The following is a 25,582-nucleotide window of genomic DNA, read 5'->3' on the forward strand; positions in this document are numbered from 1 at the left end:
TAATAGTGCTAATTATTATAGTTAATACTCTTTATGTATAATCTAAAGGCGTTTTTTCATATCCAATTGTCAGTTATCATATCAACTCCACATTATATACATTACTATCAGTATCCATTATTATTCAGCAATATCTGTTACAAGAAAGAGCAATTAGGTTTAACTAGTTTTCAATTATATTCATCAATCTATCAGCCAGTTCCAAATTATATATATTGCTATCCATATCAGTCATTATTCAGCTATATCTATTACAAATTGAAGTAATCCGATTTAGCTAATTTTTGGTTGTAATGTCCCATCTGTCAGCCTGTGTCCCTCCAACAACTAGATTTCCTCAGCCCAGTAGCCATTCGTTGGATAGATTTACCAAATGTTTCCATAAGCAAATCCAAACAAAAATATTTCGGCACCTTTGGATTCTGAATGTCGGTGATGAAATAATAATGTTGTCTTAGGCTTATAAAATTTCCCAAATTAACTTTAATTCTCAAGGGTGGATTTTCCATTCCTCCTGCACTTTGTCTCTTTAGATGAATCTTCTTTATAGCTTCCCCCTCCCTTTCTTCCTCTGAGATAGACCAGACACCATTTCTCACATTTTCCATTTGTGTTTCAGGAACATTTAAGCATTCAACGATCTCAGTTTTAACTTCAGAATTTAGAATCAGTTGATCCAGGGTTCTTTCCAGTTTTTGGTAAGAATCAAAGAGTCCTTTACACGCAGAGAAAAGAGCCTGAAATGAAATCTTAGAAGCCATGATGTGTCGCAGTTAAAAATTAGAAGCTCTCTTCCCCCCCCCCCCCCCACAGGCTTCGAAGCACTTTTTTTTTTTGTCTCTTACAGGCTGTCAATCTTATCTAGTTGTAAACAGAGCTAGGTAGTAAACTATTAATTGTTATTGGTAGGGTTTGTGATTTTTGCTGGGAATCAAACCAAAACACATGACATATAGATGACTACATATATTTGGCAACTAAATAAATATAATATATTGGCCAAATTGTTCATTCACATATAGGTTTATTTTTCTCTATATGTATGTAATGTAAGTATGTAAAACATTCTCTTATGCATGACTTACAGTACATATGTAGTTTACATCATAGACATATTTGCATGGGTGTTGAAATATTTAATGTACATTATCCACAATTTAAGCAACATAAGAAATGTATTTCATCTTGAAGACTTATTTGGCTTGGACTAGTATGATGTTACATACCAGGAAGGGATAGTGATAAAGCCCAAAGAGCACAAGCACATCCTTGTAGTGTGTGTGTCGTTTGCACAAGCTGGACCAACTGCCCTGAGTAATGGATAAGCATACATTCCCATGGCTATCTTGTGTTGGCTCTCAAAGTGATACAACCCACATGGCCATCCCTCCTATACATTCCCCAAAAGGTGAGAAAATTTCAGGGTGCTTCGGCACCAGAATGCAAGTTATAAAATACCAGTTGTCATTAGTAATACTAATGAATCAAATCCAAGGCCCCCCTTCTCCCAATTGAATGGCAGTATCACTTTTAGGGATCTGATAGAAAGGAGGGAGGGAGGGAGGGAAGTCCTGCCTTAGCACTTGGCTACCAGCAGATGGCTAGGCTCCTCTGGAGGATAAGGGTTTGGCACTCCCCATGGTCTTATCTTCCTCCACTGGAGATAATGGATCTCCCCAGCCCCACCCGGGCCACCACTGGTGCCCCCAAGATGAATGATTTTGAACTGGCCACACACCCCCAGCCATGCCCCCCAGCCTCCTGAGGTCAAACACAACCCGGATGCAGCCCTTGATGAAATTGAGTTTGACACTCCTGCTTTAAAAGATAGGCTCAAGACCCAGAATAACCTTGGTTTGAACACTGGGCCCTACCCAATAAGATGCAATTCAGTGGTTCAGTTCAGTTCAGTTCAGTTCAGTGAAATGTAAGATCCTGTGCTTAGGCAAGAAAGATCAAATGCATAGGTATAGAACAAGCAGTCCCTGGCTTATAGTGATTGTGACAGGGATTTAGGTGTTCTAGTGGAGCACCACTTAATTATGAGCCAGCAGTGTGCTGCAACTGGCAGAAGGAATCAACAGAATAATAGTGTTAAGACAATGAGAAGTGATACACCACACCTGGAACATTGCATCTAGTTCTGATCACCACAATCTTTATATCTGAATTTCAATATTAAAGAAAGAAAGAAAGAATATATCAGCTAGTTTATAACTAATTTTCTAAAGAAAGAGGAATTATTTTGTGAGATAAACTTTGACTACCCTATCTGAAATAGAAAACTCGTTTTCAGTTAAATTTTCTAGGGTTTCTACTTTTCATATAATCTTTTGTTTAGGCATACTTGTTCATTATTTTACTAAATCTAGAGGGAGAGGAAAAACAATTTTTAGGATCGAATCTAAAGCATAAACTTCAGGGCAATCAACCAGGTGGTAAATAAGAAGGGAAATTCAGTTACTAAAGAGGAGATGTAGGAAGCAAACGCAGGGTCAGCCAAACAGGACTTAGATCAGGGATGAAATGCTACCGGTTCACCTGAACTGATAGTAAAGATGCCAGCAGTTCACCCGAACTGGTAGTAAAAAAAAAATGTTACCAGTTTTTCCGACGATCAGCAATGTGTGTACCGGTAGCAAAGGTAAGTGGATTTCAGCCCTGACTTAGATGCCTATAGACTAAATTTCAAAGTATGAGAAACAAGCAGGGTAAACTTCAAATCCTAATGCACAACAGCAGATATAACATTGTCTCCATTTTCAAAACTTGGTGGGATAAACACATGACTGGAACATAGATTTAAATTGTTCAAAAAAAAAAAAGACCAACAAAAGAAGAGGTAGAGATATATTATATGTAAGAAATAACCACAACCCAATACATTGGGATTGAGATTAAATGGAAAAGGAATGATACTGTCATAGGTGCACACAGTAGAACACCCAACAAGAGAAAATAAATGAACTTTTTCCTAATCAGTTAGTGAAGGAAACATACTATAGTAATAATAGGGGACTTTAACTATCCAGACATTAACTGGGAAACAAATTGCACCAAATGCGAGAACAAACAGATTCCTGACAAACCTAGAAAACAACTGCCAAAAAAGCCAATGCAGTGTTAGAATCAGGGGTGAAATCTACTTACCTTCGCTACCAGTTTGCAAATATGAGCGCATGCACCACCCCTGCACATGTGCAGGACCTTCCGCACATGCACATAGTGTCAAAAATGGATGTGATGACATCCAGGTGGGTAGGCAGAGAATGCTACTGGGTGTGCCTGCAAAGGTAAGAGGAACAGCAACCGGGGGGGGGGGGACGAAATCCCCTGTGCCATGTGGTTTAGATTAGCTAGAAAGCAAAAAAATCTTGCTTTCTAGCTAATAGAGTCACAGCTGATCGTCAGAAATACTGGTTTGCACAAACCAGTACCATTTTTTACCAATGGTTCGGGTAAACTGGTCCAAACCGGTAGCAGTTCATCCCTGCTTAAAATGCATCAAGAGGGGGACAGTATGAAAATCCTCTTTTTGTCCATCTTTTCGGTTATCATACTGAAGTATTCTCATTGTATTATTTTTCTTTTTTTGTTATTATTTTGCACTCTTCTGTTTACATTATTTTCATTTCTTTCTTTTTATTGTTGTAAGCCATCTAGAGTAGCCCCATGGTAAAATAGGCAGCAAATAAAATTTAACAACAACAACAACAATAATAATAATCCGTATTAACAAGGGTTCCGTTGGATGCTATGGCTCCTGGGCATTCTGCGCAAAATGAGCTACAGAGCTCAGCTCCCTCTGCTAGGCAACCAGGGCATGGAGCTGATGAGCTATTGGAAAAAAAAGCAAAAAATCTGGACTAGGGAAGAAAACATCTCTATCATGGAAGCTTACTATCAATCCGAGCCAGCAAAACATGGATTTCAAAAACGAATGAATCAGATTTGGAAGGTGATATCACATGGACTGTGATATCAGTGAACAAAGGCTAATGGACCAACAGTGTGTAATTTTGAGCCACAATTTTTTCACTGCAACAGAATATTACAGGAATCGAAGAGAAAGCAACTAATGGTCTGAGCATACCAACAAAGAAGAGTAACATCAAGAATGATTTGCAGACTCAAAAGCAAACTGTGAAAGAAAGAAAGAAGTTGCTGAAATGGATGAAGATAAAGAACAAGAAAGCACTGAAGAACAAGCACCAACAGAGAGTGCTCAATTAGCTGAGAAAATAAAGCACCAAATGGAAGATACTGAAAGAGCACGTTTGCCGAAACTGAACCACATTAACCAGAAAGAATTGGGAAATGTATTTAAAAGGTCAATGAGGCTGTGCAAACCATTTGAACCACTACATTAGCTGAAACAAACCAGCTGATGTATGCAGCAACCTTCATAACCACCAAAGAACTGGATTTGAAAATACAAAAGAACCAAAGAGGGAGGGAGTTTTCCTTGAACTGAATTACTTGATTTTCATATCATTTAATTTTTTCAGCAATGGCAACAACCCCCTGCTTCAGCTCCTTAATTCCTTATTCTCCAAATTGTATCTTGCTTCCAGGCTGCTTTTGACCTGCTTATTCTTTAGCTGATCTTGCCTTAGGTTCTTCAAGTTGCTCAAGTCTCCACAAATTTTTTTGATCTTCAATTCCAAAAAACAGAAAAATAATAAAACGCCAGGCCCAGATGGATTTCCAGCAGAAAGGTATAAAATAATAGATGAATTGAATGAATTGATACAACTCTTGATGTTGGAGATGTATAATGAAGCACTGATGAGAGCAAAAATACCGGATTCATGGAGGGAAGCACATATTACATTAATATTTAAAGAAGGTGCAAATAAAAAACAGATTCAAAACTATAGGCCAATCTCATTGTTAAATGCCGACTATAAAATATTCACAACAAAAATAGCGGAAAGATTGAAAAAACTGTTAAATGACTATATACATCCAGACCAAAATGGATTTCTCCCAACAAGACAAATTAGCAATAATACCAGAATAGTAGCAAATATCTTAGAGTAATATGAGGCGCATCCAGAGAAACAAGTGGCACTTGTTTTTCTGGCTGCACAGAAGGCATTTGGCAATTTAAATTGGGAATTCATGATACAACAAATTAAGAATATGAAATTAGGGGACCAATTTGAAAGATTAATAGAAACGATATTCTCTACCTAAAGGGCAAATATATTATTAAATCGGGAAAGTACAGAGACCTTTAAAATAATGAAAGGAGTAAGGCAGGGTTGCCCACTATCACCTCTGCTCTTTATCCTGATGCTTGAAAGTTTGCTAATAAGAATTAGACAAAATTCGGAGATAAGAGGAACTAAAATTAAAAGAGAGGAGTATAAAATTCAGGCCTTTGCAGATGATTTGGTATTCATTGTAGCAGATTCGCTAGAAACAGGAAATAGTTTAATGTGAGAATTTAAAAAAATATGGAGATGTAGCAGGGTTAACGATTAATAGAGAAAAGACTAAAATGATAACCAAAATTTTGAAGGATAACAAAATAAAGAATTAGAAGAGAGAGCCACATCGCTCTCCTTCCTGCTGTTTTATTTTGTCGCCAAGGGGCAAAAGGCAGAGTGGGGCACCCCATTTAGCAAAGTTCAACAGTGGGGGGAGGTAAGTGTCTCACCTGTTCCTCCACCTTGTAGTGTCCCCTTCCTTTAAGAAAAAAACAAACCTGGCTAAGAGGTCAGTGCTTCACTTAGGGGAGCCCTGGGGATGATGGGTCTTATGGAAATGGTGACCAGCTGCCCTCAGGAGGGCGAGGAAAACAGTCTCTTTGCCTTTGCGGTGGTTTGACTGGGAATGGCAAGCCTGGCTGAACTTTTAGGGAAGAAGAGTCTCTGAATAGTTACGATGGATAAATATGCATAGAGTTGTGTGGTTGACCCTTACTTGAAATGTACAAGATACAAAGATCTGAAACCAGCTGGGTTTATTCCTAAGTAAGGTTCGGTTTTCTGTGAGTTGTGGAAACTGGGAAGATTTATTCTGAATGCCCCCAAATCTTGAGGCTTGTAGGAAGTATTTATTATTTCTTTAAAGGTTGGGGGGAAGAGGAAAATCTTCACTTGATTGAAAGCAAAGATAAGTTAGCAACCCTTGGCGGAGAGGAATGTAAGTATGGTATGCTGTGTTGGTGGAATAATAATTAACCTTACAAAGCATTCCTGTTTGCTTGGGTAAAGCAATACACCTTAACTCTGGAAAAGGAAAGTCAGCTCAACTTGATTTAAGAAAAAAAGCTTATTGTTGGACTTCTAAGTGTTGAAAGATAGTGCCTGTTCCTTCCTTGCGCATACTGAAAACAAACTTGAATAGTTATGTTGATTTAATGTGATATTTTGCAAGGACTGGGAAATCTCTCATGCAGTTTCTGAACAAGAAAAATGTATTTGCATCTTAATGGGGGAAACAAGTGGACTAATTATAATCTTAAACTATTTTTGTCTTACTATACAGATAATTTAGTGCAAAGCCATGCCCAACAGTATTAGATTTCTGTGGTTTTATCTTCCTTGGTTGGTTTTGGGAAGAGCTATGGAAAGCTAAAACAAATGCTGTGTAACAAGGATTTTGATTCATTGGAGAATTAAAACCAAATATTATTTCAAAGGAAAGAAGTTTCATATCATGCAACTTTCATCAAAACTATTTCACATGCCCTTAAATCTTGGGGGTGGGGGTGGGGAGACAATAGTTAACATCTAGGAAGTAGCATAGTACTGGCAAATATCTTAGAATAATATTGTGATGCAACTATTATAAATTGTTCAGCAATAATTTAACCAAAAGAATTGTATATACTATATATAAATTGTTACTTCTTATCAGGAAGTCCAATATTTTTTTCTTTGCATTTTCCCATTTAGCTGAGTTTTTCAGTACTCCGACATACTATTCTTTTTTATTGGGGATATATTTATTGGGTTTCAGTCTCCCATCAATTAAGAAGACAAAGCAGGTGGTTGTGCAAATATTATAAGTATTTTTGGAATGTATGGTGATGCTACCATTGTGAATTTCTTGTTAAGAACACTTATCAAGTTTTAATATTATGACGGTCTAATTTATTTAGAGGGTGAGTGCATGTTTGTTGCAGTAAAGTACAAATGCCATAAGCAAAATACCTGTTTAGTCAGAGGTATATTCCTGCTTAAATTTCTTGGTAGCAGTGTGCAGAAACTTTAAATTGTATAGCTCACAGCAGTACAGAAGCCTTATATAGCAGTGACTACTCTTGGCTGTTTCTGCTTCCAAGTGATGCTTTTGAAATCTACTGGAACATATTAGGGATTTCTGCACTGAGAAGCAGAAGGATGGACTCTCGCCTTTATGATGGGCTTTTGAGACACTGGAAAGCAGTGGGAACTTTTGCTACTTCTAAGTACTTCCAAATCCAACAAGAAATTGATTAGCCTTCCTTGAGCCTCTTTATGCAGGGACAGGTGCTGAAAAATCCTTCAAAGAAATGGAAACAGTGAGTGAGTGTATATGTGTGTGTTTGGGGGGGGGCTTGTTTCTGTTGTGTAGGATTGGAATATAACTTATTGGCCCTGGATTTTGAGTGTGGGGGGAAGTTGCAGAAGCTGAAATGCAGTTGGGACAGACTGAGGAGTTCTGTTTCCTCTATTTTATATTTTCAGATATTATATAGAGTATAAAGAGTTAACAGTTGCACCAATTGTGCTTTATGTTTGTGTACACAAAACAAAGAACAGTTCAACACATGACAGCCTGTCAATCTGAAAATATTCTGAAACAAATAATTATTGTTTCTGGTGCACATAATTCCAAGCCTGAGATCTTAAGAGGGTGGCCAATCCAAGTAGTTTCCCCTCTACATATACAGTATATTGTATATTATACTCTACAAAGTGGTTTAAACAACAAACGCAAGTATGAGAGAGCATACTGTTCTGCAAATAATCTTACTAGCCTTTTGTATGGTGCCTATGTGTAGTGGTGTTAGTAGTATAAGATGACCAGACGTCCCGCTTTTGGAGGGACAGTCCCGCTTTCGAACAATTTGTCCTGCGTCCCACGGCATTTTTAAAAAGTCCCAATTTTTTTTAGAATACTGTTTCCATTTAGTGGCGGTCTGGATTTTTGCAATCTAATTCTGACTGGTCTAATTGACACTGGGGAGAAGCACAATTGTGGGTCTAATCATAACTTTGTTGCTGTGTGCACAGGGGAGGCTGTAACAGCCGCTGCCATTGGCCAGCAGGTCGTTGAGCTCTTTCGCCGAAATCTGGAACTCTGACATGGCTCGTTCGCCCCACCGATATGGGCAGGGCCAGCTCCACGTTCCTTTCCCCGGGTCCTGCCTGATAGGAGGGGCCGCGATCAGCTGGTGCACGGCCGGCAACTCCCAAATTGTCCAGGAGGGAATGGCGCGGAGCAAAGACCATGCGCCTTAGGGGCTCCGCCCTCAGAGTTTGACCATCCTAAAGGGACTGTGTGGTCTTTTTTTTCCCCCACGGGGGCTTTCTTTCTTTTCTTTTTCCTGCCGTTGGGTGGAGGAAGGCTTTCTAAATATTAGGGTCGACTCTCTTCAGAGGCACATAATAATTGTCTGGATAGAGACCTGTGCACGTTGCCTGTGTGTATGTTGCACGCTCCAGATTCATTTGTTCCTGTATTCACCATTTAATGCTACAGGTGCTTGGGATCGGTTTTGGAGGGAAATTCTAGTTCCTGGTGTGTAAAGGTAATCGGGGTTGTTAAAGCAAAAGTTCAAACGTTTTGTCTGATGCTTCTCTTGTACCATTGAAATGACATCTCTCACTGAATGAAAGAGATCCTTGTTCGACATTGTTTTCAAACAATGTCAAGGTCATCTATATTATAGAAACTCCATCCATTCTTGATCTTAATCAACAGGCCGTGTTCAGGTTTGGCAACCTATTGGCAACCTGTTCTTGTTTTTAGAAGAGCCATTGCCAAATTATGAGGTGTTATATGTAAACAAGCTATACAAAATTAAGATGTTTACATTTTTCACTTAGATGACCTAAATTTCTCAATATGTACAGCAGAATGAACAGAAACTAATCCCATAGCCAGTGTTCACGTGACTCATTAGGCTGGACTAGGTTGAGATGTAATTTTATGTGTCACAGCTGTTCAACATGAATTTTAGCTGCAGTGGAAGTTATTTGCTTTCAGGAGAATTTGCTGCCTAAAAATGTATTTCTTTCTTATATTTATTTCCTTTCTTTCCTCCAAGAGCTGCCAATTATCTCTTCCTACTCTTTCATTTTATCTTTGTAGTAGTCCTTTGTGAAAAATAATAGCTGTGTTCACACAGTATTCCATTAGTTTGCTTAGTTATGGTTTCTTCAATAAACTGCAATTAGCTGAGTTCAGACAATCATGGTTTATAAGTAGACTATTTCAACATGCATAGAGTATGTTTTTCAGTATTGAATTCATTTTTTCCTTTGCAAAGTAAGAGGCAATACTCAAAGTTTAATCTATTTTTACAAATTGATGATTGCAAAGCATATTCTCAAGGAATAATTTCCCATCGTTCCTGCAAAACAGGCACACAGAGACAAACATAAGGTTCTCAACTTAACACCACAATTGAGCCTAATATTTCTTTGGCTAAGTGAATTTTGCCATCATTGTTAAACAAATAATTGTAGTTCTTAAATGAATAATGAGGTCATTAAGCGAGTCTGGCTTCCCCATTGACTTTGCTTGTCGGAAGCTGGCTGGAAAGGGTTAGAAATGGTGATCACATGAGCCCAATACAGTGCAACTGTCTCAAATACATGCCACTTGCAAAGCGCCTGAATTCTGATCATGTGATTATGGGGATGCTGCAGTGGCCATATGAAAAACAATCATATGTCATTTTTTTCAGTCCTGTTTTCAAAGTATTCCTTTCAAATATCACCAAATGAATGGTTGTAAGTCAAGAATTACTTGTGTGTGTGTGTGTGTGTGTGTGTATGCGTATATATAATTTTTATTAAGAATTTTTATTATAATACAATTTAAATGTAAAGAAAGGAAAGAATAAAAAGTAAAAAATGCACTAAAAATAAAAAGAATGTAATAATGAAAGACGAAACAAGAATACAGAAAAGATGTGATAAAATCAAGAATGGAGAGTTGGCAGAACAAAGCACTGCATGGCCAATTTCTAGAAAAAATAAAAGGTAAAGTGGACAGTGAAAAAACTTGGTTATGGTTAACAACAGGTACATTAAAGAAAGAAACAGAGTCGCTAATCCTGGCTGCGCAAGAACAAGCTATCCGCACAAATGCCATTAAGGCCAAAATCAAAAAATCCTCTGATGATGCCAAATGCAGACTTTGCAAAGAAGCTGATGAAACTGTTGATCACATACTCAGCTGCTGAAAAAAATCACGCAGACTGATTATAAATTGCGGCACAATTCAGTAGCAAAAATGATCCATTGGAATTTGTGCAAACATTATAATATTAAAACAGCAACAAGCTGGTGGGAACATCAGCCTGAAAAAGTCACCCAAAATCAGATGGTCAAGATCTTGTGGGATTTTCGCATACAAACAGACAAAATACTGGCGCATAATACACCAGGCATCACACTGGTTGAGAAAAATAAGATTACAATCATAGACATCGCAATACCAGGTGATAGCAGGGTTGACAAGAAGGAATATGAAAAAATCATGAAATACCAGGACTTAAAAATTGAAATTCAACTATTATGGCGCAAACCAGCAGTGGTAATTCCAGTGGTAATCGGCACACTGGGTGCTATTCCAAAAGCACTGGAATTACATTTAAAACAATTAAAAATTGACAAAATCACTATCAGTCAAATGCAAAAAGCTGCACTGCTTGGATCTGCACGCATATTGTGAAAATATGTTACGACATCCTAGGCCCCTGGGTAGCTAGTAATGACTAGTAATCAATGCCAAATCTGGTGAAACAACTGGCCACTGTGATACAATTCTGTTGTTGCGAATAATAATAATAATAATAATTAGTACTGCTTTATATTGCACTGATAAAACCACTCTTGGAATACTGCATCCAGTTTTGGTCACCATGATACAAAACTCAAGAAAAAATGCAGAGAGAAGCAACAAAGATGATTAGGGGACTGGAAGCCAAAGCTTGCAATCTGGGTTGCAGGAACAGGGTATGTTTAGTCTCACGAAGAGAAGGACTGGGGTGACATGATAGCAGTCTTCCAATACTTGGGGGGGGGGGGCTGTCACAGAGAAGTGGGGGTCAACCTATTCTTCAAAACACCTGAAGGCAAGACAAGAAGTAACAGAAGGAAGCTTATCAAAGAGTGTTCCTACCCAGAATTAAGGAGTTAATTCTTGGTAGGACTGTTAATCAGTCAACTGGCTTGCCTCCAGAAGTTGTGGGTGCTTCATCACAGAAACTATTTAAAGAGAGATAGGACAGCCATTTCTCCGGAATGGATATAGGGTTTCCTGCTGTGGCAGAGGGTTAGACTAAAAGACCTTCAAAGTCCCTTCCAACTTAATTATTCTATATTCTGTAAATAGACTGCTACTTCTACTCTGCCAATCAAGTAAAATGCCCTGTTGCTTGTTAAGCTACTTGTAAATTACTTTTCAGAAAGCCTATCATTTATTGGGAGATTATCAATGGGAGATGGGCCAAATGCTGCTCTTACTAGGACCAAACAGATGTGGGTTGCTCCCAGTTTGGCCTGTATCAGGCGAACCGGTAGGGCAGTGGCAGGAGCCTCCACCCACCCATCCATATGCTTCTGCGCATGCACGAAGGCGAGCACAAGTGAACTGGTAGTGCCGGGATTTGCAATCCATCTCTAGACCAAAGCAGACAAAATTTCAAGGCCACATCAAAAGTGTGTATGTGGTTTTTTTTAAAATTGGGACAGAGCAATGATTTTATGATTTTTTTTAAAAAAAAGTTTTTAAATTTATTATTCCATCACCTTTCTTATATCATTAATCTTACAGTGTAAGAGAAAAAGGATGAATTGGGTTATTTGGATAAAGTCTAAAACTAAGGTGACCAGATTTTAACATTGGTAAAGAGGGACACCATTGTCCGGGGGGGGGGGGGGGAGGTTCTTGATTAAAATTTTTTTTAAAAATCGGGACTTTTTAAAAAGGCTGCGGGACGTGGGACAAATTGTTCAAAAGCAGGACTGTCCCGCCAAAAGCGGGACGTCTGGTCATCTTAATTTAGATGCCCCTCAAAGGCAAAACTCAGAGGGCTGAATTCTACAATGGGAGGAGTAAAGGGGGGGGATTTGAGGGGCAGCCCAAAGCTATTTTTGGCAACTCTTTATGGACTTTCTGGTGACATTAACACTGAAAAGATTATGTTTTATGTATTTGTTTGTAGATAAGAGCTTGAATATGGGATGTATATTTTTAACCTTAGAGGGGTGTGAAGAATCACTAAATTTGTTTATAATTCTTGCAATGAAAGTTAGAAATTACATCTTGATTTCTTTTCTCTTTCATTATTACATTCTTTTTATTTTTGGTGCATTTTTTACTTTTTATTCTTTTCTTTCTTTACATTTAAATTGTATTATAATCAAAATTCTTAATAAAAATTATATATACGCACACAAACACACAGACATATAGACATACACAAGTAATTCTTGACTTACAACCATTCATTTGGTGATATTTGAAAGGAATACTTTGAAAACAGGACTGAAAAAAATGACATATGATTGTTTTTCATATGGTCACTGCAGCATCCCCATAATCACATGATCAGAATTCAGGCGCGTTGCAAGTGGCATGTATTTGAGACAGTTGCACTGTATTGGGCTCATGTGATCACCATTTCTAACCCTTTCCAGCCAGCTTCCGACAAGCAAAGTCAATGGGGAAGCCAGACTCGCTTAATGACCTTATGATTCACTTAAGAACTACAATTATTTTTTTAACAATGATGGCTAAAAGATTGTAAATTGGGGCAAAATTCACTTAGCCAAGGAAATATTAGGCTCAATGGTGGTGTTAAGTTGAAAACCTTATGTTTGTCTGTGTGTGTCTGTTTTGCAGGAATGATGGGAAATTATTCCTTGAGGATATGCTTTGCAGTCACCAATTTGTAAAAATAGATTAAACTTTGAGTATTGCCTCTTACTTTGCAAAGGAAAAAATGAATTCAATACTGAAAAACATACTCTATGCATGTTGAAATAGTCTACTTATAAACCATGATTGTCTGAACTCAGCTAATTGCAGTTTTATTGAAGAAACCATAACTAAGCAAACTAATGGAATACTGTGTGAACACAGCTATTATTTTTCACAAAGGACTAGTACAAAGATAAAATGAAAGAGTAGGAAGAGGTAATTGGCAGCTCTTGGAGGAAAGAAAGGAAATAAATATAAGAAAGAAGTACATTTTTAGGCAGCAAATTCTCCTGAAACAAATAACTTCCACTGCAGCTAAAATTCATGTTGAACAGCTGTGACATATAAAATTACATATCAACCTAGTCTAGCCTAATGGGTCATGTGAACACTGGCTATGGGATTAGTTTCTGTTCATTCTACTGTACATATTCAGAAATTTAGGTTATCTAAGTGAAAAATGTAAACATCTGAATTTTGTATAGAATTTTGTATAATTTGGCAATGGCTCTTCTAAAAACAAGAACAGGTTGCCAATAGGTTGCCAAACCTGAACACGGCCTGTTGATTAAGATCAAGAATATAGATATACCTTGACATTGTTTGAAAACAATGTGGAACAAGGATCTCTTTCATTCAGTGAGAGATGTCATTTCAATGGTACAAGAGAAGCATCAGACAAAACGTTAGAACTTTTGCTTTAACAACCCCAATTACCTTTACACGCCGGGAACTAGAATTTCCCTCCAAAACCGATCCCAAGCACCTGTAGCATTAAATGGTAAACACAGGAACAAATGAATCTGGAGCATGCAACATACACATAGGCAACATGTGCAAGTCTCTACCCAGACAATTATTATGTGCCTCTGAAGAGAGTCGACCGTAATATTTAGAAAGCCTCCCTCCACCTACCGGCAGGAAAAAGAAAAGAAAGAAAGCCCCCGTGGGGGGGGAAAGACACAGTCCCTTTAGGATGGTCAAACTCTGAGGGCGGAGCCCCTAAGGCGCACGGTCTTTGCTCCACGCCATTCCCTCCTGGTCAGTTTGGGTATTGCCGGCCATGCACCAGCTGATCACAGCCCCTCCTATTAGGCAGGACCCGGGGAAAGGAACATGGAGCCGGCCCTGCCCATATCGGCAGGGCGAATGAGCCATGTCAGAGTTCCAGATTTTGGTGGAAGAGCTCAACGACCTGCTGGCCAATGGCAGCGGCTGTTACAGCCTCCCCAGCATGCACAGCAACAAAGTTATGATTAGACCCGCAATCGTGCTTCTCCCCAGCGTCAATTAGACCAGTCAGAATTAGATTGCAAAAATCCAGACCACCACTAAATGGAAACAGTATTCTAAAAAAAATCAAGACTTTTAAAAATGCCGTGGGACGCGGGACAAATTGTTCAAAAGCGGGACTGTCCCGCCAAAAGCGGGACATCTGGTCACCTTATCTAAAACACCATTTTGAGTCTGAAACTCCATTTTGATTATGCTACAAGCTTAGCATAAATTGCTTGCTTGTTTGCTTGGAAATTTATAAGTTGGAACTAAAATGCAGACGTTGATGGGCCGAGGTTATGATGACCTGGCTGAAAATATCCTAATGGGTTTTGGAAGTCCGCTTGGCAAGTCCTCTATGTTCCAAAGATGTTTTGATGGAAGGTGGCCAGTATCGTGCTATTGTTTAAGCCTTGAGAACGTACAAGATCATAAGTTCTCTGGGGTGTTCTGGGGACATTCCCGAGGGGACAGCTGACCTTTCACATTCATATTGCTGGAAACTACTTAAAAGTATTCAAATGTATTTTGAGACATGATATTTCCGTGCCAGCCGCATGATATCTGCCAACATTGTTACTCAGCACGAACACGGATCACATGTAACACACACATGTATTTTTGTAATTGCTTGATGACTTATATTGAGATGTCACTTTGTGTATTTAAGAGTTACCTGTTCCACCTGTAACCATTCTCTTTTTGCCTAGAGAATCCTACATGTGCATGCAGCCTATTGATAAGAAGCCTCTTATCAATAAATAAAGCTTTTTATTGCTTTTAATCTCTTTGTTTTGGTTTTCTTGTATTTATAAAATTATCTGGGATAATTTTTCTCACACAGTGTGTCATCTGATTACAGTTTTTGTGTCATCATATTTAACAGTTACATCATTTTAATCTATTTTTAACCTTGCCTTTACATTTACATTTCGATTACCCTTTAATTCAACTCCTTCCCTATAATTCTACGTTGCCTCCCAAATTATTCAGTTTTGTTTTCTTTTTGCCTATATTCATTTTCTATCCAATGATAAAAACATCCCCATATCTTATAATATTCTGATTCTTCCTTCTCTTTAATGGCGAATGTTAATCTATTCATTTCTGCACTGTCTTTTTTTTTTTAATTACTTCTCCCTCTGAGGGAATTTTTTCCATTTTCCAATTTTGTGTAAATACAATTCTAGCTGTGGTTATTACATGAATAATTAAATATACATTTTCTTTACTATATTTATCTGGTAAAATACCCAACAAAACAGTTTTGGATTTAAATCAATATGTTGCTGTATTATCCTTTCCAACCACATTCAAATTTTTGCCTAATATTTTTTTGCCTCTGCACATGCCCACCACATATGGTAATATGATCCCAGCGTCTGGTGACACTTCCAATACTTGGTTGATTTATCTTGAAACATTTTTGCCAGTCTTTCCAGTAACATATGCCATGTATAAAACATTTCATACAAATTCTCTTTATATGCTGTAGCCATTCTTAATTTATAATTCCTTTCCCGTAATTGCTGCCACTTTTCAAGTTCTATTGTATATCCCAAAAACTTTGCCTGTGCTATCATTGTTTCTTTTACTTCTTCTTCTTCTAATTTAGTATGAAGTAAATAATTACATAAGCTTTTAATTATTCACTCTTCTGTTCCTGTGAGTATTTCATCCAATTCTGTCAACTCCAAATAAAAAACATAAAGCGTTGCATCTTTTTCATATCTCGATTGTATTTGCAACTTTGTGTACCAAGCCATATCTATCCCTTGTTCTTCTAACTCTTGTTTAATTCTCCCTTTTCTGATAGAATGTCTTTATATCTAATGATATTTTCCATCTTAATAAAGTTTGGATGTGCCAATGCTTCCATTGTTGAAAGCCACATTGGAATCTTCAAATAATGTTTTCCTCTTACTCTTTCCCACATTAATAATAGATCATTTCTTACATAATGCCTTTGAAAATAACTATGTATCTTACTTTTCCCATACCACAAAAACGCATGCCAACCTAGTTGTAAATCATGTCCCTCCAATGTCCACAACCTTGTTTTCCTCAATGTAATCCAGTCTTTCATCCATGATAGTACTGCTGCTTGATAATATATTTCCCAATCTCCCACAACTTTTTGAAGCAAATCATTCCACTGATTAATTGTTCTCACTGTCACAAAGTTTCTCCTTAGTTCTAGGTTGGTTGAGTTTCCATGCATTGCTTCTTGTTTTGCCGTCAGGTTCTTTGGAGAACAGGTTGACCCTCTCTTCCTTGTGGCAGCCCCTTAAATATTGGAACATTGCTATCATGTCACTCCTAGTCTCCTTAGTTCTAGACTGGCTCTCTCTTTAACAACCTTCTGCCCATTGCTTCTTTTTTTGTATTGTGATTCTTTTTTTCTTTTTTTTTGTATTATGCTGATTAGAACTGAATGCAGTATTCCAAGTGCGGACTCACCAGCACAGTATAAAGTATCCACGTAATCTCTATACTATCCCTCTGTTGATGCAGCCTTGGACTACCTTGGTTTTATTTAATTCAATTTAGATTCGATTATCATTAAAACCAAAACCAGCAGGCGAGCGCATGCATGAAGATCTCCTCGCTGAAACGGCGACCATTGAATTGAATTGAATTGAATTTATTATATTTCTATGCTGCCCTATTCCCAGAAGGGACTCAGGGTGGCTCACAACCAAGTCAGGGGGGGGGGGGGATACAAATAGGAAAAAAAAGAACATGGACAAAACAATACCACAATTTAAAACACTCAACAACCATACCATTCGAGCGGGGACAAGAACTCATTAGCCCCAGGCCTGTTGGAACAGCCAGGTTTTAAGGGCTTTGCGGAAAGCCTGGAGGGTGGTAAGGGTCCGAATCTCCACGGGGAGCTCGTTCCAAAGGGCCGGAGCAGCCACAGAGAAGGCCCTCCTCCGGGTGGTCGCCAATCGGCATTGGCCAGTAGATGGAATTCAGAGGAGGCCTAATCTGTGGGATCTAATCGGTCTGTTGGAGGTAATTGGCAGCAGGCGGTCTCTCAAGTACCCAGGTCCAATACCATGAAGGGCTTTATAAGTGACGACTAGCGCCTTGAAGCGTATCCGAAGACCAATAGGCAGCCAGTGCAGCTCGCGGAGGATAGGTGTAACGTGGGTGTACCGAGGTGCGCCCACAATCGCTCGCACGGCTGCATTCTGGACAAGCTGAAGTCTCCAAATGCTCTTCAAGGGCTGCCCCATGTTGCACTCATGTATGAATCTCCCTTTGTGGGAGTAGCAGATGCATCCACCTGCCGCTTGCATAAATGGAGTGTGAGCACTTGTATACACCCACTTACCACTCACAGGGAACTATCCTCTCACCCCTCGCCAGGCCACCAAGCCAAAAAGGTTGGGGACCACTGGTCTAGATAACCTCCAAGTTCCCATCCAACTTTGTTATTCCAAAAAGCCACTTTTTTTTGTGAAAAAAGAAAGATACGACCAAGTACCTGGTGCTAAGATAAAGAGCTTTGAAAATGTCATGGAGCACAGTAGCATCAAGGTTAGGTCTCTTCAGCTGCTCATATAACTCGTGTGCACGATAACCTAAAAAAAAATGCAGTCCAAAAATATCAATACCTTTTGAGCCCAAGATTTGCTGCATTAGAAGCTGTCAAGCTAACTTACCCAGTTGGATGGCTAAAGGTATGTTCCCCAAACAAAGCTTCATGTAAGACAATGATGATGCTAGTTTAGCAATTGTCAGTAACCCTCCTCCAACAACTTGAAGATGAGAACTACGTTTGATGGCCATTAACTCATACTTCATCCATTCATGTTGGCAGCCCATCATTTGATAGCAGAGGGAGAAATCCATATAGGATGAGATTATCTATGACATTACAAATAAAGGCACAAATGAACTTTGGTACCTATTAAGAACATTTTAGTGGAAAGAACCTAATATTGATTTAGTTAGAAACTTGCAAGATCTTGATCTTTCCTCAAACTTTTTCAATTTGGCACTCAATTTGAAGACCAAAATTGATAAGAATAGTTCTGGAAGATCTTTGATACTAAAAATGAGAATATCTGAACTTCTCGTGTTTTTTTGGTTCTGTGAATTCTAGTATCTTGTTAATTTGCCTCAAACAAATGGTTGAATTTTCAAGAAAACTTAAAACCCCCACTATCCCTACAGGAATCCATTTACAGTATGAGATTGTATGAATGGTTTTAATGTACTTTGAGTTATATAATAAATTCAGATGATAGAGCAAACAAAGAATTGAACATTAGGTAATGTAACCATGGCACCTTCTTCCAATATATATTTGGCTGATATCAACATTAATGCCTTTTTTCTAAAGTTGTGAAGTGAGATTTTAATTTATTGTGGCTGCTTCTTCCTATCTTTCTTTTTCTTTTTCTTTTCTTTATACTATGTTTCTTTTTATTTAAAATTTTATTTAGAAAATAAGCTAAGACACTTTAACCTAAGTAATAAATATATGGCAGTAAATTAATGTTAGAATATAAGATAACTAGCTGAATACCTGTGCTCCACTACAAAACTAGGTGATCGGATTTGATAAATCGACACTTACAGCTTGAAAATTAATGAATAGTTACCATTGACCTCTCTTCTCCTCTTCCCTCCCTCAGCCTTGCCCCACAGAAACCTCCCCTATCACCTTCTCTCCCTCAGGCTTGCTCCACAGAAGTCTCTTTTCCTCTCCTATCCCCTTCTCTCCCTCAGATTTGCCCCACAGAAACCCCACCTATCCTATATCCTTCTCTCCATCAAGTTTGCCCCATAGAAGCCCCACCTAACCTATCATGTTGTCTCCCTCAGGCTTGCCCCACAGAAGCCTCTTTTCCTCTCATATCCCCTTCTCTCCCTCAGATTTGCCCCACAGAAGCACCATCTATCCTATCACCTTGTCTCCCTCAGGTTTGCCCCACAGAAGCCCCACCTTCCTATGAAGTTGTCTCCCTCAACCTGGCCCCACAGAAACCACCCCAATCCTATCCCCTTCTCTCCCTCAGCCTGGCCTCACAGAAACCTCCCCTATCACTTTCTCTCCTTCAGGCTTGCTCCACAGAAGCCTCTTTTCCTCTCCTATCCCCTTGTCTCCCTCTGGTTTTCCCCACAGAAGCCCCTCCTATCCTATCACCTTCTCTCCCTCAGGCTCCTCTCCAATCTCCCAGCCAGTAGGCCAGATGAGTCACACACTGGCCACGCCCATGTCCACGTTTTCAGGTTGTGAGGAGGAGTAGAATGTCTAACTCCTTCGCATCAGAGTGTGTTAATAATAATATACAAAATACTAAAGGTTTGATGGTCATTTCGAAAAATTCTTTGTTACCGAGTACCTAGAAGCCAAGAGGAACATACGTGCCAAATCTCAATTTGTAGGCTTTAGGTTTCTGGAGATTTCATGATTCCTGCGTGAATGTTTTTGCGTTTTTATATATAGATGAGAAAATCAACTATTAATTAATAGTGCAGTTACTTCATCCACAGTAAACCACTGCAAGTTACTATATGTATCTGAATTTAATTCTGCTTATTTCTATTACTTATAGTAGTTTAGATAGTACCCAAGTCCTGTTTCTGTATTACAGTCAATAATATGCACAAGAATCCTTGCAGTTGACCTCTGCATTAAAGGTATGATTTTTAATTATCATCATTGTGAATATATCTAATTGACAGAGTACCCAAAGAACAATTGATCAAACCATGAGAGTGCTAATCCAAACAAAATTACCTACAGCATGAATTGTCAGGTGTCATTTGATACCAGTTTCCCCTCTAGTGTAGAGAAAGAACAAAACAAGACTGGGAATAGTCTCCAAAGGCAGAAAAGAAAGCTATCTAAGTATACCTGAGATTCATCTTGAGACTCCTCTGCACAGTTCACCTGCATGAGGGCTGCCAAACGGGTGAACGTTTTCCTACTTCCGGCTACATCCAGATTGAAGAGCTGCCACAGCAGGGAAAGGCAGTGACTTTGCTGGAACAGAGCTGCTAGTCTCTTCTCCCTGCTGTAAAAGGAAGAGCAACAATTCACATGGCATGAAGAACATCAAATCTATATAAGCACCCCCAACTTACTGGCTGTGAGAAAACTATAAGACCCTAAGTTCCTCCTGTAAGTATATACAATAAAAGCTGGCTTGGGAAAGATGTGTATCAGTCAAGTCATTTGTTCAAGCTATTTCGCTGTAATGCCTATAGTGCAAGAATTGCATGGCTTTCCATGTCTCATGGCAACATCTGATGCATAGGCAGGGTAATGTACCATGTAAATTTGACAAGAATTGGGGCACTATTGAGGAAGATCCAACGTCGCGACGATATGGGCGCACGGTCTCAATGCTCCAAGACTGCAGCCGATACTTTTGCCACTGGGTGGTCCAATCGGACCTAAACCGTCCCGCAGAGACGGTGAACAGGAAGAATACGTCTTGCCGATCTCAGGGACATCACAAAGTTCCTGATCGATCCAAGAGAAGTTCTTTAAGCCGGCGACAAAAAGTCCAGCCACCAGGCTGATGAAGTTGGGGCAGCTCCAAAACAGAAGGATACGGAAAGAGAAAGTGTTTCCAGCTGGTGAGGAATTTTTACCGTTTTAAAAGAGACTGCCTATAAAAAACTTAAAGTTAATTTAAATTTGAGAACAGAAGAAATAAGCACCGGAATTAGGCTTTGAATGATTTTGGACAGTGGGTTATCTTACTTTTTAAATGTTATTTTCATGGATGGAATTTATCCAAGCCTTTTAAACCGAAGGGATTAAGTTTTCTTCTTCTTTTTTATCATTATTTTTTGCAACCTATGGACTAAAATTCTCCTTCTTCATTACTGCGTATGTTTTTCCCTTTTTCTTCTCTATTTCATTCAAGAATTTGACTTTTTTGTAACTTGGAATAAAAAAAGATACAAAAAGCAACAAAGAACATTGCAACAACAGAGGGGAAGACGACACTGCTACTCAGAGGCTGGAGGTTATGTGTATTGGAAACAAAACACTTTTACTTTCCTCACTGATTATTCTGGCTTGGCACTTCAAGGTCTTACTGTTTTGTCTATAGAGAGTGATAAGAAGAAAAGCATACAGATGTTCCTTTGAAGTATATCTTTAACCAGAGAAAAGTGAAAATAAGACCTTATTGTGAATTTATGCTTAATCTTGTAAAAACCTTTCAAGACAGAGCAGCAGTGTTTGTCAGCTGGAGATAATGGCACAGTCACAACAGCAGAAAGAAACTTTAAGTTTGCAAAAGATATTGTCAGAAATTCAGAAATTATCAAACACATTTGAGAGGACGGAGAAGAAGCTGGAAAATCTAGAGCATCTCATAGTAAAATATGATGAAGTTGGAGATGTTTATCAAATGGAAAAATTGGAGGTTAGAGTCCTAAAAACCGAAGAGAAAAATGACTACAAAGATATTAAATCCGCTGATATTTATGGTGATTGGTTTGTGTCTGGAAATGGAAAGAGTGGAATAGGGGCCCCCGCCTGGAGTCCTTTGCCCCCTTTCTTGTTCTGCCTTCAGTAGGAGAGACACGCAGAAACACGCAGGCAGAAGACCCTTCCCCCATGTCCTGACACAGCCTAGGTTTTGAGAATAAGAGTAGTGGAAGAGATCCCGGCCTTTTCGGCCAACCTCTGTTCATGGCAAATAATCCGATTTATCCCGCCTCTATGTCGGACATAGCGGCGGGGCGGTCAAAAGCTGCTTTCTTTCTTTTTGCCTCACCAGCCATAAACCTCACTGCACGTCATTGGAATGTAAGGTGGGGATGGCCATCTGTTTTGTCTCAGCTCTGAAGCCTCCAGCAAGAGATGCCTGAGAACAGCTTCTTATCACCTTTTCAGCCAGTGATTCTCAAAACAACTTCGCACCTGTGGATTGGCTTATTCAACACTGGACTGAGGGAAGGGGTTTCTAATTACTTTAACCTAATGAAATTGCATGGGAATCCTCAGATCCTGCCTCCTTTGTCTTGCTATGACTTTCCTTCAATAAAAGGTTCTTTTTGAAATGTTAATTGTTTCAAGATTCTGCTTTCTTGGAGAAGAGAGGCAGGCCCTTACAGTGGTTTTGAGACTATGTCTGCTAGTTGCTTCAGAACCCATCTGGATCTGGTGATTTGAACACTTCTAGAGTGAATAGGTGTTCTTTTACCATTTTCTTGCCAATGTTCACTTGCATTCCTAATCTGTATTCTATGGTACTGGTTTTGATTGGTTGGGCTATTTTTTCATTTTGCATGAAGACAGATCAGAATGAATTCAACAGCCCTGCTTTCTCCCTGCCGCCCGTTAGTTCCTTGCCATCATCTACCTTTAGTGGACAGTTTTCTTGACTTTTTTCCTTTTTTTCCTTTTTTTTATATGTTGAAAGAAACCTTTACTATTTTTGACATTTGCTGCAAATCTTAATTCATTCTGAGCCTTAGCTTTCCCAACTTAATTTTTTTTCAAATTTGGGCTATATGATGATATTCTGCCTTAGTTGTGTGTTCCTCTTTCCATTTTTTATACTTGTCCTTTTTTATTTTCAGTTTATCAGACAGGTCTTTATTGAACCATGTTGGTTTCTTCTTGAATCTCTTATTTTTCTTTTCCAGAGGTATTGTGGTGGATTGGGCTTTTATAAACTCATTTTCCAGAGTTTCCCAAGCTTCTTGAGTTGTTTTCCCCTAAGAGTTTCATCCATGGAATCCTTCCCAATCTCTCTTGAAGTTTGTCGAAGTCAGCTCTCTTACAATCTCTTACAGACACTAGTTTGATTTTATTACTTATGTCTGCATTATATTGAATTCAGTGGTGGGTTGCTCATCCCGTTCCAACCGGTACAGTTGGAATGGGGCTGGCGGCAACCTTGTGTATGCGCGCAGTTCACACATGCGTCTTAGCGCCTGTGAGATGCTCCAGCTGCTCGCAGAGAATCGCGCAGGCGCTGTATGTGCCATGCCCCTGTGTGGAAGCGCAGAAGCTTTCAAAGACCAGTAAGGAGCGCGGGCGGGTGGATGGGCCCTTCGGCATTCCCGGAAGTTACTTACTTCCGGGTTCACCAACCAACTGGTCCACGCGGACTGCCGTGGACCGGTTGAAACCCACCCCTGATTGAATTCAAATATAACATGGTCACTCTCCAGCAACTTCAACTCCCTCTATCACTTCATCTCTGTTAGTAAGAACTAAGTTCAGTATACTGTAGCTGGTACTGTAGTTCCCTTCTCTACTGTTTGGATGAAAAAATTGTCAGCTAGGCTCATCAGGAACTTTTTTGATCTTCCATTAATACAGAGTATGTCTCACAGTTGATATCAGGGTAGTTGAAATAACTAATTACTAATATGTTTCTGCACAGATGCGAAGGCATTTCTGTGGTTTAAAATGACTGTCTGTAAGAATAACATTTGTTTATTATTAGGAACAGAGATGGTTAAATCTGAATTTTAATCAGTTTTCCATTTTGTACACTTTCATTTATTTTGATCTATCTTTGCATTAATTTGCAAATTTTCTTCCCTGACTACTTTTGCTGCATAAAGATATATATTTTCTTGCACATTCTAATATACATTTTAATAAATATATTTTCTATGCATCTGTGGTTTGGTTTTGCTAGGCTGAGTGTGACTTCCAGTTCAGAGGTCAATTTTAGCCATCAAGGCTTTTCATCAAATCAAAGGAAATCCAGGTCAAAGAATTTACACAGTAACCTCCAAGAAGCTATCATGGAGTTCACCCAACCTCATTTTAACTTCTTTTTTTTCTATAAACAAGGTTAGCTCCATTGTGTTCCACTAGTCCCTCAAGATATGGCTGTGTTTATTAGATCTGGGGATCTTAGAGAACCAGTGACATTTTAAGATACCTCCATTAGGGTACTTAATATTCCATATTGAATAATATTGCAAACACAAGCCATGGAACATAATCATATCAGAGTCTTAAATTTTAAAAGAGCTGATTTGAACAAACTCAGAGAGAGCTTGGAAAGATTTCTTGGATGAAAATCCTAGAGGGGAAAACAACTCAAAAAGCTTGGGAAACTAAAATATAGTAATAAAAGCCCAGTCCAGCACAATACCACTAAAAACGAAACACAAGAAATCCAAGAATAAACCAGCATTGCTGCACAAAGATCTCTCTGATAAACTGAAAGACAAAAAGGATAAGTACAAAAAAATGGAAAAAAGGGACACATAGCTAAGGCAGAATATCAGTAGATAGCCAATATCTGCAAAGATGAAGTCAGGAAAGCAAAGGCTCAGAATAAACAAAGACTTGCAACAAAAGTAAAAGATAATTAAAAAGTTTATTTCAACATATAAATAACAAGAAAAAAGTCAAGGAAATAATCCACCAAACAGAGAAGATGGCAGGGAAGTAACAGGAAGTAGAGAGAAAACACAGCTGCTAAACTCATTTTTGCATCTGTCTTCACAATAACAACTATAGAGCATCATGAAACTATAGTCCAACCTACCAAAAACATAACTGTAAAAGACAGACTAGAAATAAAAATTAAAATAAGCAGGAAAGTTATAAGAGAACACCTGTCTGATCTTGATGAATATACATCAGTGGTGAGATTCAATGTTTTTTACTACCAATTCTTTGGGCATGGCTTGGTGGTGAAGGTTTCATGTGACTGAGTGGGCATGGCCAACTCAAGGTGAGTGATGTCAAGTTGGCCATGCCCACTCAGTCACATGACCCCCCCAAGCCACATCTCCCAAGCCACGACCACAGAACCAACAGAAAAGGCAGCTCCTGCAGCCTGTCCCTTAATGGTTTCCCCCTCCCCCCATGTCAAAGTACCTTAAAGGGACACTGCAGTTTGGCTGCCTTCCGAGCAACTCTGCTGCAATGCTGTCCCTCTGATGCAGCAAGCCATTCTCCTGCCCGGCTCTGGCAATGGGTTGCGGCCACACACTCGTAGTCAATGGGATGCTCATCCATGGCTGGCACAAAGAACAGGGCGGCAACGGCAGTGACAGGACTTCAGGCCTCTTTTTCAGCCTGCAGTTTTCAGTTGGTTTTGGTGCAAGAAATTTGCAGCTGCCGCCTCTTTTTTTTGGTGCGAGAAGCCTCCATACGCCACTGCCAGCTTGGTTCCAGCTGGCAAATGGC

General features: G+C 39.0%; 1 protein-coding gene across 1 annotated transcript in view; it reads right to left on the reverse strand.

Moving 5' to 3' along the window:
* Positions 1-25,582, reverse strand: part of ADCY10 (adenylate cyclase 10) — a 140,051-nt gene that overhangs the window by 11,592 nt on the left and 102,877 nt on the right. The window contains exons 25-27 of the mRNA XM_032226823.1: positions 20,309-20,468; positions 18,105-18,309; positions 17,927-18,023 (exon numbers count right to left, since the gene is read on the reverse strand). Of these exons, the coding sequence (XP_032082714.1) occupies positions 17,927-18,023; positions 18,105-18,309; positions 20,309-20,468 (462 nt within the window). The remainder of the gene's footprint in view (positions 1-17,926; positions 18,024-18,104; positions 18,310-20,308; positions 20,469-25,582) is intronic.

This window comes from Thamnophis elegans, chromosome 11 (assembly GCF_009769535.1).
Source record: "Thamnophis elegans isolate rThaEle1 chromosome 11, rThaEle1.pri, whole genome shotgun sequence".
Classification (NCBI taxonomy): Eukaryota; Metazoa; Chordata; class Lepidosauria; order Squamata; family Colubridae; genus Thamnophis; species Thamnophis elegans.